At 50.8% G+C, this 15,836-nt stretch overlaps 1 protein-coding gene across 1 annotated transcript in view; it reads right to left on the reverse strand.

The window, feature by feature from the left end:
- The window catches only part of pla2r1 (phospholipase A2 receptor 1), a 208,688-nt gene that overhangs the window by 108,663 nt on the left and 84,189 nt on the right, over positions 1-15,836 (reverse strand). Inside the window, exon 10 of the mRNA XM_038789643.1 lies at positions 14,097-14,203. Within this exon, the coding sequence (XP_038645571.1) occupies positions 14,097-14,203 (107 nt within the window). The remainder of the gene's footprint in view (positions 1-14,096; positions 14,204-15,836) is intronic.

A 15,836-nucleotide genomic window follows, 5' to 3' on the forward strand; every position in this document is an offset into this window, starting at 1 on the left:
GACGCTGCTCGAATCAATCGAGCAGAGGAGGGGCATCATCTGCCCGCGTAGAGGGCATCGCCACCCTGCCAGCGCGGTGCGCCAGGTCTGGCGTGAGGTGGCTGCTGCCGTCAGTACTGTGGGGCAGACCCCTCGCTCTGCAGAGCAATGTCGGAAGAAGATGCACAACCTCACCAGGGCTGCCAGGGTAAGTGCCAAGAGGGTGCCCCCGGGTCACAACCATCCCTCCCCCCTTTACTTAATCACCCCCCCCCCCCCCCCCCGGCACGGGGGGGGGGGGGGGGATTGGGGCAGAGTGAGTTGAGGGTGGTTCACAAAGTAGTCACAGACCCAGCGCTCTGGCCCCCGTGGAGAGATGCAATGGTCTTATTACAACTTGACCCCCAAACTGTGCCAGTATCTGAATGGCCTGCTGATACCTGCCGTATTGTAATGATCTACCTATGCCCCCTCCCCCAACAGGACAAGACCGCTCACAATACTCGTGAGCGGAACAAGACTGGAGGGGGTTCGCCCATCCTGCACCCCCTCACCACGTTTGAGCAGAGGGCACTGGACCTTGTTGGGGGATCTGCCACCCGGGAGATCGCGCAATGCGAGGTTGGCGGAGCTGCAACAAGTGAGACAACCCTGCATGACAAACACCCCCCCCCCCTCCCCCATCCTCTGTCCCTTCGCACTCTGTCCACTGGGACACCTCCCCCATCCTCTGTCCCTTCACACACCCTGCCCACTGGAACACCTCCCCCATCCTCTGTCCCTTCTCACACCCTGCCCACTTGGACACCTCCCCCATCCTCTGTCCCTTCACACACCCTGCCCACTTGGACACCTCCCCCCATCCTCTGTCCCTTCACACCCTGCCCACTTGGACACCTCCCCCATCCTCTGTCCCTTCACACCCTGCCCACTGGAACACCTCCCCCATCCTCTGTCCCTTCACACCCTGCCCACTGGAACACCTCCCCCATCCTCTGTCCCTTCACACCCTGCCCACTGGGACCGTCCAGCGCCCGGCCGAGCGTCTCTAAATGACCCGTTTCATTCGCTTCCCTAGGACGTGATGCCGAACGACCAGGGCCGTCTGCCTCCAGGCGGACACAGGCATCTGCCCCCACCTCACCCAGGGCCTCACGACAGAGGGTGCCCGATCAGCGGGGAGTCCCAAATTCCCCAACCGAATCTGTGGAGCAGGACGCCCAGAGGGCGGCGAGAGAGCAAGAGAGAGAAATGGCCCGCGAATGCCCTGCGGCCTCTCAGCGGGCCGATGACATAGAGGAGGCGTCAACCCAAGATGACCTCGAGCTTGCGGCACTGCTATCTCCCACACCATCCACCATCCCAGAGACACTCACCCCGGCTGGCCTATTTAGTGATGAGGTTCCTGGGTCACAGTCTGGGTCGCACATCACAGCTGAGCAGGTACAGCAGGTGGAGGTCGGAGCAGCCGAGGGCCCAGACTGGCAGAGGGCAGGCCAGGCCCAGCATCCAGCTGGCTCCCAGATGTTTTCCGAGTTCCTGGAGTTTCTCAACCCACCCGCACAGCCGATGCATCAAGAAACCCAGGGACACAATGACGGGATGAGGGCTGTCTTCCAGACTCTGCAGACGCTGTTAGAGGAGTCGAACCGCGTCCACGAGCAGGGAGTGGTGCCGCTCATGGCAGCAACCCAGGCCGACACCGCACGGGTGGCATCCGCGGTGGAGGCAATAGGTCAGGTTATGCAAGGCGTTGGGCTTAATGTGCACGCGTCACCCTCGGCCCTGGACAGGGTTGCCCTCTCACAGGCAGCAATGCGCCAGAGCCAACACGACATTGCCGGCGCGCTGCGGGCCTTGGCCGAGTCTCAGCAGGTCATGGCCCAGTCGCAGCACGCCATGGTACAGTCACAGCAGTCGATGGCACAGTCCCAGCAGTCAGTCGCGGAGAGCATCAACCGCCTGACACATGTGCTGGATGGCGTTGTGCACTCACAGGTTGAGATCGCACAGTCCCTGGCGGGAATGTCTCACTCCCTGGACTCCGTCTCTGCAAACCTTCGGATCCTGGTGGATACCGTTGCAGGCCTCCAGGACTGGCAGCGCCAGGTGTCGGTGGCGCGACGGGGCACCTTCCCGCTCGCACCTCTGTCCCAAAGTGAGGTCCGGGGGCCACCGGGCTCCCCGAAGGAGGAGGAGGTTTCGGGGCCCGTCCCATTAACTCCATCACGGGACGTCCCGGAATTCTCGGCCTCCCCCCATCCCATCCCTGGTGCATCGGGTGGGCAGCAGGCAGAGCAGGGTGGCACAACGTCACCCGAGACGCCCGCAGAGCAGCCTGGCCCATCAAGGCCGGGTCGCCCCAGGAAACGCTTGCCGAAGGAGAAACGAGTCGAAGGGGGCGATTCGCAGCAGTCCTCCTCCACTCCTGCTGTATCATCTGGGGAATCACTTAGACGTAGTGGCAGGGCCCGTAAGGCAACAAAGAGACACTGAGTAAGTTGGCACGGGTGAAGGGCACAGTTTAGTTGTAGGGGCTAGGGCACCTGTAAATTATTGTTAACATTAAACGCACTGTCCACCTTACTTGTAATACCGTGTGATTGTTCCACAGCCACAGGAATCGTGATGGTGACCGAGTGTCGCTGGGGTTGACGAGCGGTGAAACTTTGGTGCCAGGTGTGCAGTCCCTGCCCCTCCCCCCACCCCCTCCCACAGCTAGCCCACGCAGGCACGTGATGGAGTGTCCGTGACGAACTCAGCGGCCACCAAGGTGGATGGTTCAGCTATTGCCATGGGTCAGACTCTCTCTAACGATTCTGAGCTCACAGCTCATCGCAGAGCGGGCTGTCATCATTCCACATGGCACTGATCACACCCGCTGACACAGCCATCAATGTTGTGCCATACCGTCTGGACCCAGTGGTAAGGGTGATGTCGAAGTGGAGCAGTGTACACTGAGAGGGGGTGGGGGTTGTGGTAGTTGCAGTTGTGTGTTGACCCTCTGTACGACTAGCGATGCAGGTGGTGGTTTGGTGTTCAGCGGGGACGTCGCATGCGACGCGTGAACCGGGCTGCCACCAAGGCATCACGTGCCCGCCGTCCTCACCAGGTCCGTCGTGCCGCCTCCTGGACATCACCAGCACCTGGGTCGTGTCTGCGTGCTGCGCCCGCCACTCCGCCAGCCTCCTCCTCCTCCTCCTCCTCCTCTGTGCTGGCACCACTGCCACTGGCTTCTCCCTCCGCCTCCTGCAGCAGGTCATCTCCCCTCTGCATCGCGATGTTGTGCAGCGCACAGCAGACCACAACAATGCGAGCGACCCTGTCGGGCTGGTACTGCAGGGCCCCTCTGGAGTGGTCCAGGCACCTGAATCTCATCTTCAGGAGGCCACGGCAGCGCTCCACCACACCTCTGGTTGCTGCATGGGCCTCGTTGTATCGGGTTTCCGCATTGGTCTGAGGCCTCCAAATAGGCGTCATCAGCCAAGATCTCAGCGGATAACCCGTCGCCTAGCAACCAGCCCCTCAGCCGGGGGGGATGTCCCTCAAACATCGCAGGCATGTACGACTGCGCCAGTATGTAGGAGTCATGCACACTCCCTGGGAACCTTGCACAGACGTTCATGAACGTCATGTGGGGGTCGCATACCACCTGGATATTCATGGAGTATGTCCCCCTCCTGTTTGTGAACACCTCCCTGTCCCCTGCAGGCGGGCGCATGGGGACGTGAACACAATCAATTGCCCCCTGCACCATCAGTATCTCGGCCACGCTGGCAAACCCACGAGCTTGTGAGTCTTGAGTTGCTCGGTCCTCGGGAAAGGTGATGTGGCGGTCCGCGATGGCATAGAGGGCGTCGGTCACATCCCGGATGCACCTGTGGACCGATGACTGGGAGATCCCGGAGAGGTCCCCGCTCGGAGACTGGAAGGAGCCGGTCGTATAGAAGTTAAGAGCGACCGTCACCTTGATGGCAACCGGGATCGCGTGTCCTCCCCCCATTCCACGCGGGGCGAGGTGCGCCACGAGGTGACAGATATGTATCACCGTCCCCCTACTCAGCCAGAGTCTCCTCCTGCAGGTGATGTCCGTCATTGTCTGGAAAGAGATCCGGACACGGTACACCCTCGGCCTTGGTCGTCGCCTCTGGTGCCATGGCTGCACCCTCACTCTCTCTTCCTCCCACTCCTCCTCCTCACCCCCCATGCTGCTTGACGACTGGCAACTCCTCGGCCCTTCCCTCTGCTGCTCCAGTTGGCCCTGCATCCACTGCGGGTTGTGGCTATGGATGCTGCTCCATCTCCAAATGCAGTGCAGCGGCCCCAACCACTGCGCAGAACATAGCCGTTCTGTTCGCAGACATTGGTGCTAACCTACAGAAGGGTGGTGGGGGCAGAGAAACGGACAGTTAGAGGGACGAGCTAGTCTACACACTCGGCAGCCGCCTGCCACGGGATACCTGTGTGTCCCGGTGGCCTGGTCGCGCTGCTGACACGCGGGCAGCCTAACCCCTGGTCACTTTCTGCATCAACGGTCAGTTAACTACGTCCTTTTCACTGGTGCGTCAGTGGCTGTGGCCTAAGCACCAGGGCAACCAGCAGCCGTGTCCGTGACCGCACGCCATGGCTTGGTGGCAGACATTTTGTAACCGGGGTTGGACGAGTCACTCGCTCCGTCTCTCCCTACCCCCCCACTCCCACTCCCCCCCCTCCGTCTCCCCACTTCCCCCTCCGTCTCCCCACTCCCCCCTCGTCTCCCCCACTCCCCCCTCCGTCTCCCCCACTCCCCCCTCTCTCCCCCACTCCCCCTCCGTCTCCCCACTCCCCTCAGTCTCCCCCCCACTCCCCCCAGACGCATTCCTCCCCCACGCCCGCCTCAGTCTCCCCTCCACATCCCTCCCCCTCGTCTCCACCCCCCCCTCCGTCTCCCCCCTCCCCCCTCTCCGTCTCCACCACTCCCCCTCCGTCTCCCACACTCCCCCCTCCGTCTCCCCCACGCCCCCCTCCTCTCCCCACTCCCCCCCCCTCCGGCCCCCCCCACTCCCCCTCCGTCTCCCCCACTCCCCCCCGCTCTGGACCCCCTCCCGTTCTCGGGGATGCCTTCCCCGTTGTGGCCAGACTCCAGCAGTGCGCTGAGCGGTGCGCTGAGCGGTGCGCTGACCTCCTCGAAGCTCTCGTCAGCCAGCACGACTGGTTGGCGAACTTCAAAAGCAGGTGTGTTGGCCGGCGTGAAAACATGGCGTGAGGACGTCGGGACTTCGGCCCATCTGGGCCGGAGAATAGCGGGGGGCCAATAAATCGGGATTCTGGTCGTGTCGGGGGGTCTTTCGAGGCCTTTGCCGGGAATGCCGACGTGTAGTTTGTGCGGGGTTCGGAGAATAGCGGGAGGGCGTCGGACCGGGGTCGCCGTGAAAATAAAAGTACATGTTCACTATATGTATCACTTCAATTTGTTCACAAATGTACTGACACATTGATGATGCAGTCTGCAGACAACCCTGCCTTAGTCAAATCAAATTACAGCGGATGCCGGAATCTGAAAAAAAACAGAAAATAACGGACAACTCACTGTCCTGCTCTCACAAGCACATGTCTGCCCTTGGCCTTCTGCAATGTTCCAGTGAAACCCAGCGCAAACTGGAGGAACAACACCTCATCCGCTTAGGCACATTACAGCCTTCTGGACTTAATATGAAGTTCAACAACTTCAGCTTGTGAACTCTCTCCTCCCCCTTCACCCATGTTTATTTCTGTCAATTTATTTTCATTCCTTTCATTGATCTGTTTTTCCCTCACCATTGTTCCCCCTCCCCTACTCCACTTGGGCCAATTGTTCCTCGTTGCCCGTTGACACACTGCCCACCTTTATTCTGCCATTCACACATTCTAATCTCTTTACGGGCCACTATCAGCACCCTTCTTAGCCTTAATCCCCCCATTTACATTCATTTGTCTTCTGTTCTCGACATCTTTGTCAATGTCCACCTATAGCTGGCCCGCTATCCAGCCCCACCGCTCCATGCCCTCCACCCCACTACAGTATAAATCTGACCCCATTTCCGGTTCTATCTAGCTCTGGCAAAGTCATCCAGATCAAAACGTTAGCTCCCTTCTCTCTCCGCAGATGCTGTCAGAGCTGCTGACATGGCCCAATATTTTCTGTTTTTGTCCCTGCCTTGGTAATGGCTCTCAACCAAATGAGAAGGAAGACCCAGTGTTGGATGGCATGGGGCCAGGGACCTGAGCAGCAAGAGGCTGCGGTGCATCTAGAAGGTCAAGATGCTGCCAAACCTGGATCACTGCAATAGCAAGCATTGGCCCAACCGTGGGTGTTTTGCCAGTGGCGCTCTTAACTAGAAATGAGCAGAAGGCAGTGCCGAAGGTGCCTTCTTATGTCCCGGGATGTAGTTCCCACATTTGCTAGCTTCTTCATTACATGCTGCAGAAAACCCAAAAACCTAAGTCACATAATAGTAACAACAAACGTTGAGTAATGCAAATTTAAAAAAATTCTAAAAGGCACCATTAAAATATAATTTCAATATTTTGCTGCCAAAAAAACTGCATCTAAAATAAAATCTTTGAAGAGTACCACTTTGCTGGAAAACATTTTGCACTGTTGATTTTTTATTGGACAAAAAGAAAAATTAAAGCAACCATGTATTTTTTTTGCCACAGTGATCCCATGCATCAGCTGTCCTCTGGACCAATCCAGTAAAAGAGTTCCGCTAAAACATTTCAGAATCATACCAGGAAGAAATAAATATTATTACATGGTTTTAAAGAGTAGTATTTCAAATACGAGTCACATCGAGATACATTGGACGAATTCTCCGTCCCGCCACACCACCACCCCTGGGATTCTCCGTCTCTCCAGCCGGCCAGTGGGGTTTCCCATTGTGGGCAGCCTCAAGCCGTCGGGAAATCCCCGGTACAGCGGAGAATCCCGACAGCGGAGAATCCAGCCCATTGACTCCAAAGTGCAGACATAGGCCATTCAGCGCAACAGGTTTGTACTATCTTTTATGCTCCATGTGATACTCCTCCCATCCCTGTGCATCTTACCCACTAGTTTATTCTTTTATTATTTTCTCACATATGCTTATCCAGCTTCTCTTTACATGCACCTACAAAGATCAGAAGAAATAAGCCAGGAGTAGGCCATTCAGCCCCTCGGGCTGCACCAACATTCCATAAAATCAATGCCGATCAGATTGTGGCCTGAACTCCATTTTCTGCCTGCCCTTGTTACCCTCGATTTCCTCATCAATCAAATATATAATTATTTTCAAAGCTGAATTTTCAAATGTTGCAGAAATATCTGTATAACTCAGTCTTAGAAATATTCAATGGTGCAACTTCCAACTGCTCTCTGGGGAAGAGAATTCCAAAGTCTAATGACCATCTATGAGAAAGAATTGCTCCCCAACTGTGTCTTAAATGGGGGACCTCTTATTTCAAAACAGTGTCCCCTATTTCTAGATGCCCCCACAAATAGAAACATCCTCACAGCACCTACCCTGTCAAGTTCCCCTCTCATTCTCCTAAATTCTAATGAGTATAAGCTTAACCTGCTCAACCTCTCCTTGTTCGGCAATCCCTTTATCTCAGGAACCGGCTGAGGGAACCTTCTCTGAACTGCTTACAATGCAATTATTTCCTCCCTTAAATAATTTGCATCCAGGCATGGGTGGCCTGGTTGAACTTCCTCTGGGAATTGCACATGACTGGGATATTGAAGAGAGGCCACACAGAGCAGAAGAAACTGCTGGAAAAGGGAGAGGAGGAGGAGGGAAGAGGGCTGTCAAGCAGGGGCCCATATCTACCCAAAGTCTTTGGGGAGAAATTGTCTGAGCTCAACTTCAGGGAGGATCAAATCTCGAGATGCCTTCACTTCACAACACTGAAGTCTGTCAACTGCTACAGCCACAACTGTGGCCTCGAAGTAGGACAAGAAGAGTCCTGCTTATGGGTGTCAAGGTGACAGTGGCTCTTACATTTCACAGTAACGTCACTGAAGCATACTTGTGACAATAAGCAATTATTATTATTATTATGCGTCTTGTTCCTTCCAGGCTGCTGCTGGAGATACAAGCAACTTCACATGTGTGGTACATTGTTTGATAAGGGAGGTCATTGAGGCTTTTGATAGAGAGACAGCTTAATTTCATTCCCCTTTTCTAGAGCCAGCAAGGTATGTGAGCAAGGGTGTTTGCATAAATTGTAGGCTTCCCATGGTGCAGGGTGCCATTGATTACATCCACATTTCATGTGAACTTATCCATTTTCAAGAGGCAAAAAGAATTGCACTCACTTAATAAGCAGCTGATTTGTGACCACAACAGTGCATTATGGAGGTGAATGCCCATTTTCCTGGCAGTAGTCACAATTCCTCCATTCTGCATCAGTCCTCTGTGCTACCTGTATTTGACCCACCACAGCAAGCAAACAGTAGCTAATTGGTGACAATGGATATCGCTTATGATCCTGATTCAGAACCCTTACATATGTGCATACCAGGCCTACAATCAAAGCCTACAGTGCTGCCATAAGAAATATTATAGAGCCGCATCCTCAAGAAATGCTCCCATTAGCTGGACTGCATTGCAGAGGCCCTGCAGTAGTAAGTTGATGTGCATCAGGAATTGTGGTTGCATGTTTCACAGGCTTGCCATTATGATGGAATCATCAGCCACCAGACAAGAAGCTGAAGAGCTGGAGAACGAGAGGGAGAAGGGAGTGAAGAAGAAGGTGTTGCTCCACTTCTGGTTGTATAAAAAGAGGGGAGTGGGGGAGGGCTACAATTTAGACAACCTCTTTCTGCTTCAGTTCTGCATGATCAAATAATTCATAGTGATACCAGTGCCTCAGCCATACCTCCGCATTCGTAAATTCACTGAATGTCATCTCTCCAACAACACAAAATTAAAACAGAAAATTAACATTCTCATACTAATCTAATTGCATAAACTGAATCATAAGCATGCAAACAAAAATGGGTTTGGTACGTTTCGGCGTGACCAGTTCGGCGTGGCCGATTCGGCATGGCCAGTTCGGCGTAGCCGATTCGACGGAGGAATTTTTCGGCGGAGGGACGTTTCGGCGTCAAATTAGTTATAGTCGCAAAATGTTTGTGCAGCCCATTTCTTGTATCTTTTCCTTCCAGCCGCCTCAGATATCGTGTTTGTGCACCAAACCGGGTCTCTTAAAGAAAGGCACCAACATTAAACTCATAAAGAAAGCCGGTGTTACTGAAAGTATTGAAGCAGCTGTCCAGTGATCTACACTGCTGTCTGACTTAACACATTGTGTAAAGTCACAATATCTTCAGTAACACCGGCTGTATAAAGTCAGACCCGGTTTGGTGCTCCGCGGGGGAGCTTATGGACCCCAACTGTCAGTTGTGTCAATTTCAGCGGCCGGCTCACTTTGATCCGGAGAGGGAAGCTGCTCTCTCACTGAAGCAATCAGCCGGCCGCTGAAATTGACACTGCCCGCTGCTCTCTCCCTCCAATCAGAAACATTAAAACTTAAAAGTTGGATTGGAGAGAGAGAGCAGCGGGCAGTGTCAATTTCAGCGGCCGGCTGATTATTTCAGTGAGAGCAGCTTCCCTCTCCGGCCGCTGAAATTGACACTGTTTTAATTAGATCCACGATGGGGGTATTTAAAAATCTATGCTAGCGCTTCCCATTGAGAGTCTACGGGGGTCTGACCTCTCCCCCCGCCCCCAGTAGACTCTCAATGGAAAGCGCTACTGTATAACTAATTTGACGTCCCTCCGCCGAAAAACTCCTCCGCCGAATCGGCCACGCCGAAACGTCCCATTCCAATCGGCTACGCCGAACTGGCCCCGCCGAATCGGCCACGCCGAACTGGCCACGCCGAAACGTCCCATCCCCAACAAAAATAGTCACTCCAGTGCATTCAATGTGTTTGCTTTTGTCTATCTTAGTGCTTTCCCAGTGGATGTAGAATGTGTGTTGAAAGGCTGATGGTCATCGATTGAGAACACTGGAGATGGCCTTGGAAGTTGACCTTGAGCAGCCCTGGGCATAAAAGTCAGGTTTCCCACTGTACCATCTTGGTTTGGCAGCAGCTGACTATGCTAGCTGGCTGACAGGCAACAACAAGTCCATTGGAGGAGTGACATGCGTGGGAGTACAAATACTGTCATCCTGAGACAGAACATCAGGTTTATTCTCCATGAAGCCACTGCCACTTCCCTGGGGCAATCCTACTCATCTGTTGGAGACAAGTTTGATGGACTGCTGTGATGTCCTGGAAACCTCTGAGTATTGGTACCCAGAGCTATGATGGCAACAGTGTGAGCTTCCTGTGCTGTACTCATGCCTTTGATGGAAACTGTGGCATTGCCCATTAGATACAGCACCATGATATTTTCCACATGTGTGCAGTGGAAATTATCAAAATGACCACTTGTTCCACATTGCAAAGGATGGGCTGCAGTTATGTGCAAAGCCCTGTGCCAAGCTGGTGCCAGACGAGCTCATGCCAAATCGCCAAACATTTTGTTATATCCATCCACAAGGCCTGTTCTGTTGCCTGGTCCATCAATATTATGACCTGACGCCTGTGCAACAGAACTATGTGACATCGCCTTCCAGTGATCTCAAACCTGGCCCATCCTGGCTCCAGTGTACCTGTACCTAGTGTCTCACCACGTGCAGATCATGTATCCTATCCTCTAAAACATGTGCAGTGTAAGTCTCGGACCGTCCGGCTGTGAATGCAAGATGAAGTGACAGTGTCTCTTCACTTTCATGGTCTTTTTCCTCCACTATCTGTGAAGGTTGCAGTTCTTGGGAATCCAAAATGAAAAAGGTTACACTGTTTAAGTTTTAGTGAGGGAAATAAATAAGAAAGAAATGAATGTTTGCACCATCTGAAGCTAGTGTGTCAGAGGAGATGGTGGAATAGGGAGAAGTGTGATAAGAGGAAAATGAGGAATGGAGAAAGCATCATCATTCATCACTGCAGCCCCACCAGTGGTCATGGCCTCAGTGATGCTCCTTATCATGAAAGCTGGCATGATATCCTGTGTGGCGATGGAAACATGCACTTCTCCTCCTCCAGTTCCTTCCTGCCATCTACTGTCTTGCACTACCTTCGGTAACAAAGAGGGAAATATGCCATTGAGAGTCCTGCAAAATATTCGGGTGATGTGGCCATCATGACTGCAAAGCTGCCAATGTGTTGCAAGCTGTGAGTATAAGTTAGGCAGCTGTGCCAATGATCAGGTGAAGAATATGAATTTTAGGGAAAAGCACCGATTGATGGAGATATTTGGTAGGCAGGCGATGGACACAGTGTACAAGGCTGTTATGTCATTTGAAGATGGGCTCACTTATCTTGACAAGTCATGTCAGTTCATTAGCCTGCTTCCTGCATTGCATGCGCGTTCTTGGCACATTCCTAACATTGACCTTTCCCAATACTTATTCCCACTGCCTCCTACGTATGGCTGCATGCAGCAATTATCTCAAAGAGTAGGCAGCTCCAATTGAACAAGCTGTCTGCAACACAATGAACCGGAGCTGGTTAATCACATGGAATGAACTCCACACCCATTTTTGGGGATTAGCCAATTTCTTACCCATTTCTTTTCTCCATAAGAAGCATTCAAGAGTACACATGCTTCCACAGGTTCGGGAGATGTGCTTTATATGGTAGGTTGCACTCACTGTTACTGTCTTTGTGAATGACTGTCATAGAAGAAACTTTGTTCCTCATCTTGGTATTTTGGATAATGCTGATTTCAGTTGTAAGAAAACATAAATTAGATTGTCACTGCAAAAAATGTATTTCCAAGTTATAATAGAACTTTATGAAACACTGGCAACTACTTAATTAGCCTTTTATCAAGCTTTTAAAAGTGCAAAAGATAATAATTTTACTGATGAAATCAATGTATTGCTTTCCAAAAACAAAATACTATGGATACTGGAAATCTGAAATAAGAACAGAAAATCCGCAAAATAATCAGCAGCTCCTGATGATAGAGAAGAATTACAATTCAGGTCGTGACCTTTCATCAGAACTCCCATCTGATACATCAGTACTGTCACTGCATTCAGTGAGCAAAAGCGAGCAAGAATGAGAGAGAAAGGCTGAGAGGGGAAAAATGAAATTTTCCACTAGGTAGGGGCAGGGTCAGTCACAAATATAGAATCATAGATCATACAATTTACAGTGCAGAAAGAGGCTATTCGGCCCATCGAGTCTGCACCAATTCTTGGAAAGAGCACCCTACCCAAGGTCCACATCTCCACCCTATCCCCAGAACCCAGTAACCCCACCCAACTCTAAGGGCAATTTTGGACATGAAGGGCAATTTAGCATGGGGGTGTCAATTACAAGGGGTCACGATTTCAAGGTGAGAGGGGAAAAGTTTAAGGGAGATGTGAGTGGAAAGTTTTTTACGCAGAGGGTGGTGGGTGCCTGGAATGCTTTGCCAGCAGAGGTGGTAGAGGCGGGTACGATAGCATCATTTAAGATGCATCTGGACAGATATATGAACGGGTGGGGAACAGAGAGAAGTAGACCTTGGAAAATAGGCAAAGGGTCTGGATCGGCGCAGGCTGGGAGGGCCGAAGGGCCTGTTCCTGTGCTGTAATTTTCTTTGTTCTTTGTTCTAACCCACCTAACCTGCACATCTTTGGGCTGTGGGAGGAAACCGGAGCACCCGGAGGAAACCCACGCACACACGGGGGGAACGCAGACTCCACACAGACAGTGACCCAAGCTGGGAATCAAACCTGGGACCCTGGAGATGTGAAGCAATTGTGCTAACCACAATGCTACATGGGACATTAATTCCTAAGATTTGCTCTGTTTCTTACAAAGGTGGGGCTCAAAAAAGGGCTTGGAAACCTCTGTTCTGGATGAATGGATTCTGGGAAGGAGCTAGAAGAGATGTTGTTACGAGGTCGGTAGAGACTGACAACTTTTAAGAAGAAGTTCGAACTTCCAGTGAGTGACTGAAATGATCACACAACGTTTCAAATTAAGACTATTACTGGAACAAACAAACTAAAATCAGCACTGACTAAACCCTATTTCTGGAGGCAACTTATACGCTGAACTACAGGAAAGATCCCTATTAAACTTTTGCAATGACCAGAAATTCGCCACCATGTTTATTCTTTACACTGACCCTTAAATGAACACTGCATTATCAGTGTCCACAACTATTCTCAACTCCTTTCCCCACAGGAAAACCTCTACTCTGAAAGCTGGCTTTCATATTGAGGGATGCATCTCAACCCAAAGTTAGGTGAATCTTCCAGGCTTCATTTGAACCCTTACGGACCTGGTCTGTTCAATCTGTGTGCAGGCTCCCACCTGTTTCCTACATAATGAACAATGGAGATATAATGCTTCCATCTCTCGGCACTCCCTCTCACTTTTTATTAATCTATAGGCTGACTATGAGGTAAAATGATATTTTTAGGAAAACCCAAAACCTCATTCTACAATTGCTTACTATGGACCCTTCCCCTCTCGAAGCCCACCTGCATGGAAAGCGAATCACACAAACCTTTTATCCAGGAAGAAATGCTAATTAGCTATCCTCTAGATTCCCAACTTCATTCCACCTTGAGATAAAATAGACAGTTCAAAGTTAAACTGTTTACAAAACCTGACATTCCTAGCACCTCCCTGGTATTTGGAGACTAGAAGTCTATTCACCATCAGCATCAACAGCCCTGGCCATTTTTTTGCAGGTGCGAATATCTTGCACCTTCTTTCCAGTAAAACAACCTGGGCCCCATTTAATCATCAAGAGCCTGGACATGCAAGCTTGTTGTGAATGTGATTCAGAGCAGGTCACATGATAATTGTCATTTCTTCATATTACCCTAAATCAACACGCACTGCCAAAACAAAACAATCTTGTAAAACTTTGTAACAACAGAAAGGCACAGCTCTTCAGAATTTGAATTATATTCCCTTGCTAATCAAAGATCAGCAAGGAATTACAGGGGGCGTTATGGAAGGGATGTAAATTCCATAGCTTGTTGAGACTGAAAAAACACTGAACTGATTCTCTCCATCCATGAACAAAAATTGATGTAAGAATCATATTTTTTTTTACCTGTTTTCAATGGCAGCAAGTGAACAATAATATTTTTTTGAAACTTCCTCATAGGTTTGGAGGTGATTGTCAATCTTATAGCAGGATTCTTCATATCTTTTCCAGTCCTGAAAATGTAAGAATCTTTAGTTTCCAATATAAACACATGGGAAAATGTTCTCTAATTATTGTGCACAGATTTGATCAGGAGCTAGGAGAAGGCAATGTGAGGGGAGGGCACTGTGGGAGAGGCAACCTGGAATTGTGGGGGAGAAGGCAATCAAGAGAGAGTTGACAGGAAAAGGGCTATCAAATGATTTTGGAGTTGCTTTAGGGCTAGTAGGAACAGGAAGTTGTTTCTCCCATTTTTTCTCTTAATTTTCATGTTACTGTGGTCTAATACCTATTCTTAGCATCTGGTTAGGATACATAAAAGGTGGGCTTCATGTATATAGCAGTGAGACCAAAACTTGTGCATATCAGGGGATCCACTGATAAATTGGTATGTTTTGCGCTAGTTTAATGCCTGAAAAAAATGGGTGCAATCTGGGCGGCACGGCAACACAATGGTTAGCATTGTTGCTCCACAGCTCCAAGGCCCCAGGTTCGATTCCTGGCTTGGGTCACAGTGCAGAGTCTGCACTTTCCCCCCTTGTCTACTTCGGTTTCCTCCGGGTGCTCTGGTTTCCTCCCACAATCCAAAGATGTGCAGGTTAGGTGGATTGGTCATGCTAAATTGCCCTTTGCGTCCAAAAAGGTTAGGGGGATTACTGGGTTATGGGGATGGGTGGAGGTGTGCACTTCGGCAGGGTGCTATTTCCAGGGGCCGGTGCAGAATCGATTTGCCGAATGGCATCCTTCTGCAATGTAATTTCTATGATTCTATGAGTAATAATAATAATCGCTTATTGTCACAAATAGGCTTCAATGAAGTTACTGTGAAAAGCCCCTAGTCACCACATTCCAGGGCTGGTATCGCTGGCTTTTAAAGCAGACCAAGCAGGCTAGCAGCACGGTTCGATTCCCGTACCAGCCTCCCCGGACAGGCGACGGAATGTGGCGACTAGGGGCTTTTCACTGTGACTGCATTGAAGCCTACTCGTGACAATAAGCAATTTTCATTTCATTCCGGCGCCTGTTCGGGGAGGCCAGTACGGGAATTGAACCCGCGCTGCTGGCATTATTCCGCATTACAAGTCAGCTGTTTAGCCCACTGTGCTAAACCAGCCCCCAATTGATGAATGTATGTGCAACATTTGGATGGGAATTAAGATTTCCCTTTCAACAAATAGAAATTTATTGTTTATAGATAATTAATGAAAATAGTATATGAAAATATAAGGGCACACGGTAGCATAGTGGTTAGCACAATTGCTTCACAGCTCCAGAGTCCCAGGTTCGATTCCCGGCTTGGGTCACTGTCTGTGCGGAGTCTGCACGTTCTCCCTGTGTCTGTGTGGGTTTCCTCCGGGTGTTCCGGTTTCCTCCCACAGTCCAAAGATGTGCAGGTTAGGTGGATTGGCCTGATAAATTGCCCTTAGTGTCCAAAATTGCCCTTCGTGTTGGGTGGGGTTACTGGGTTATGGGGATAGGGTTGAGGTGTGGGGTTGGGTCGGGTGCTCTTTCCAAGAGCCTGTGCAGACTCGATGGGCCGAATGGCCTCCTTCTGCACTGTAAATTCTATGAAAACCCTGCTGCAACATTGTTCCACAAAAGGCAATTACTATTGTTGCATAAATCAAGAGTTAACTGGCCATTGCT

This window comes from Scyliorhinus canicula, chromosome 2, assembly GCF_902713615.1.
Source record: "Scyliorhinus canicula chromosome 2, sScyCan1.1, whole genome shotgun sequence".
NCBI classification, from domain to species: domain Eukaryota; kingdom Metazoa; phylum Chordata; class Chondrichthyes; order Carcharhiniformes; family Scyliorhinidae; genus Scyliorhinus; species Scyliorhinus canicula.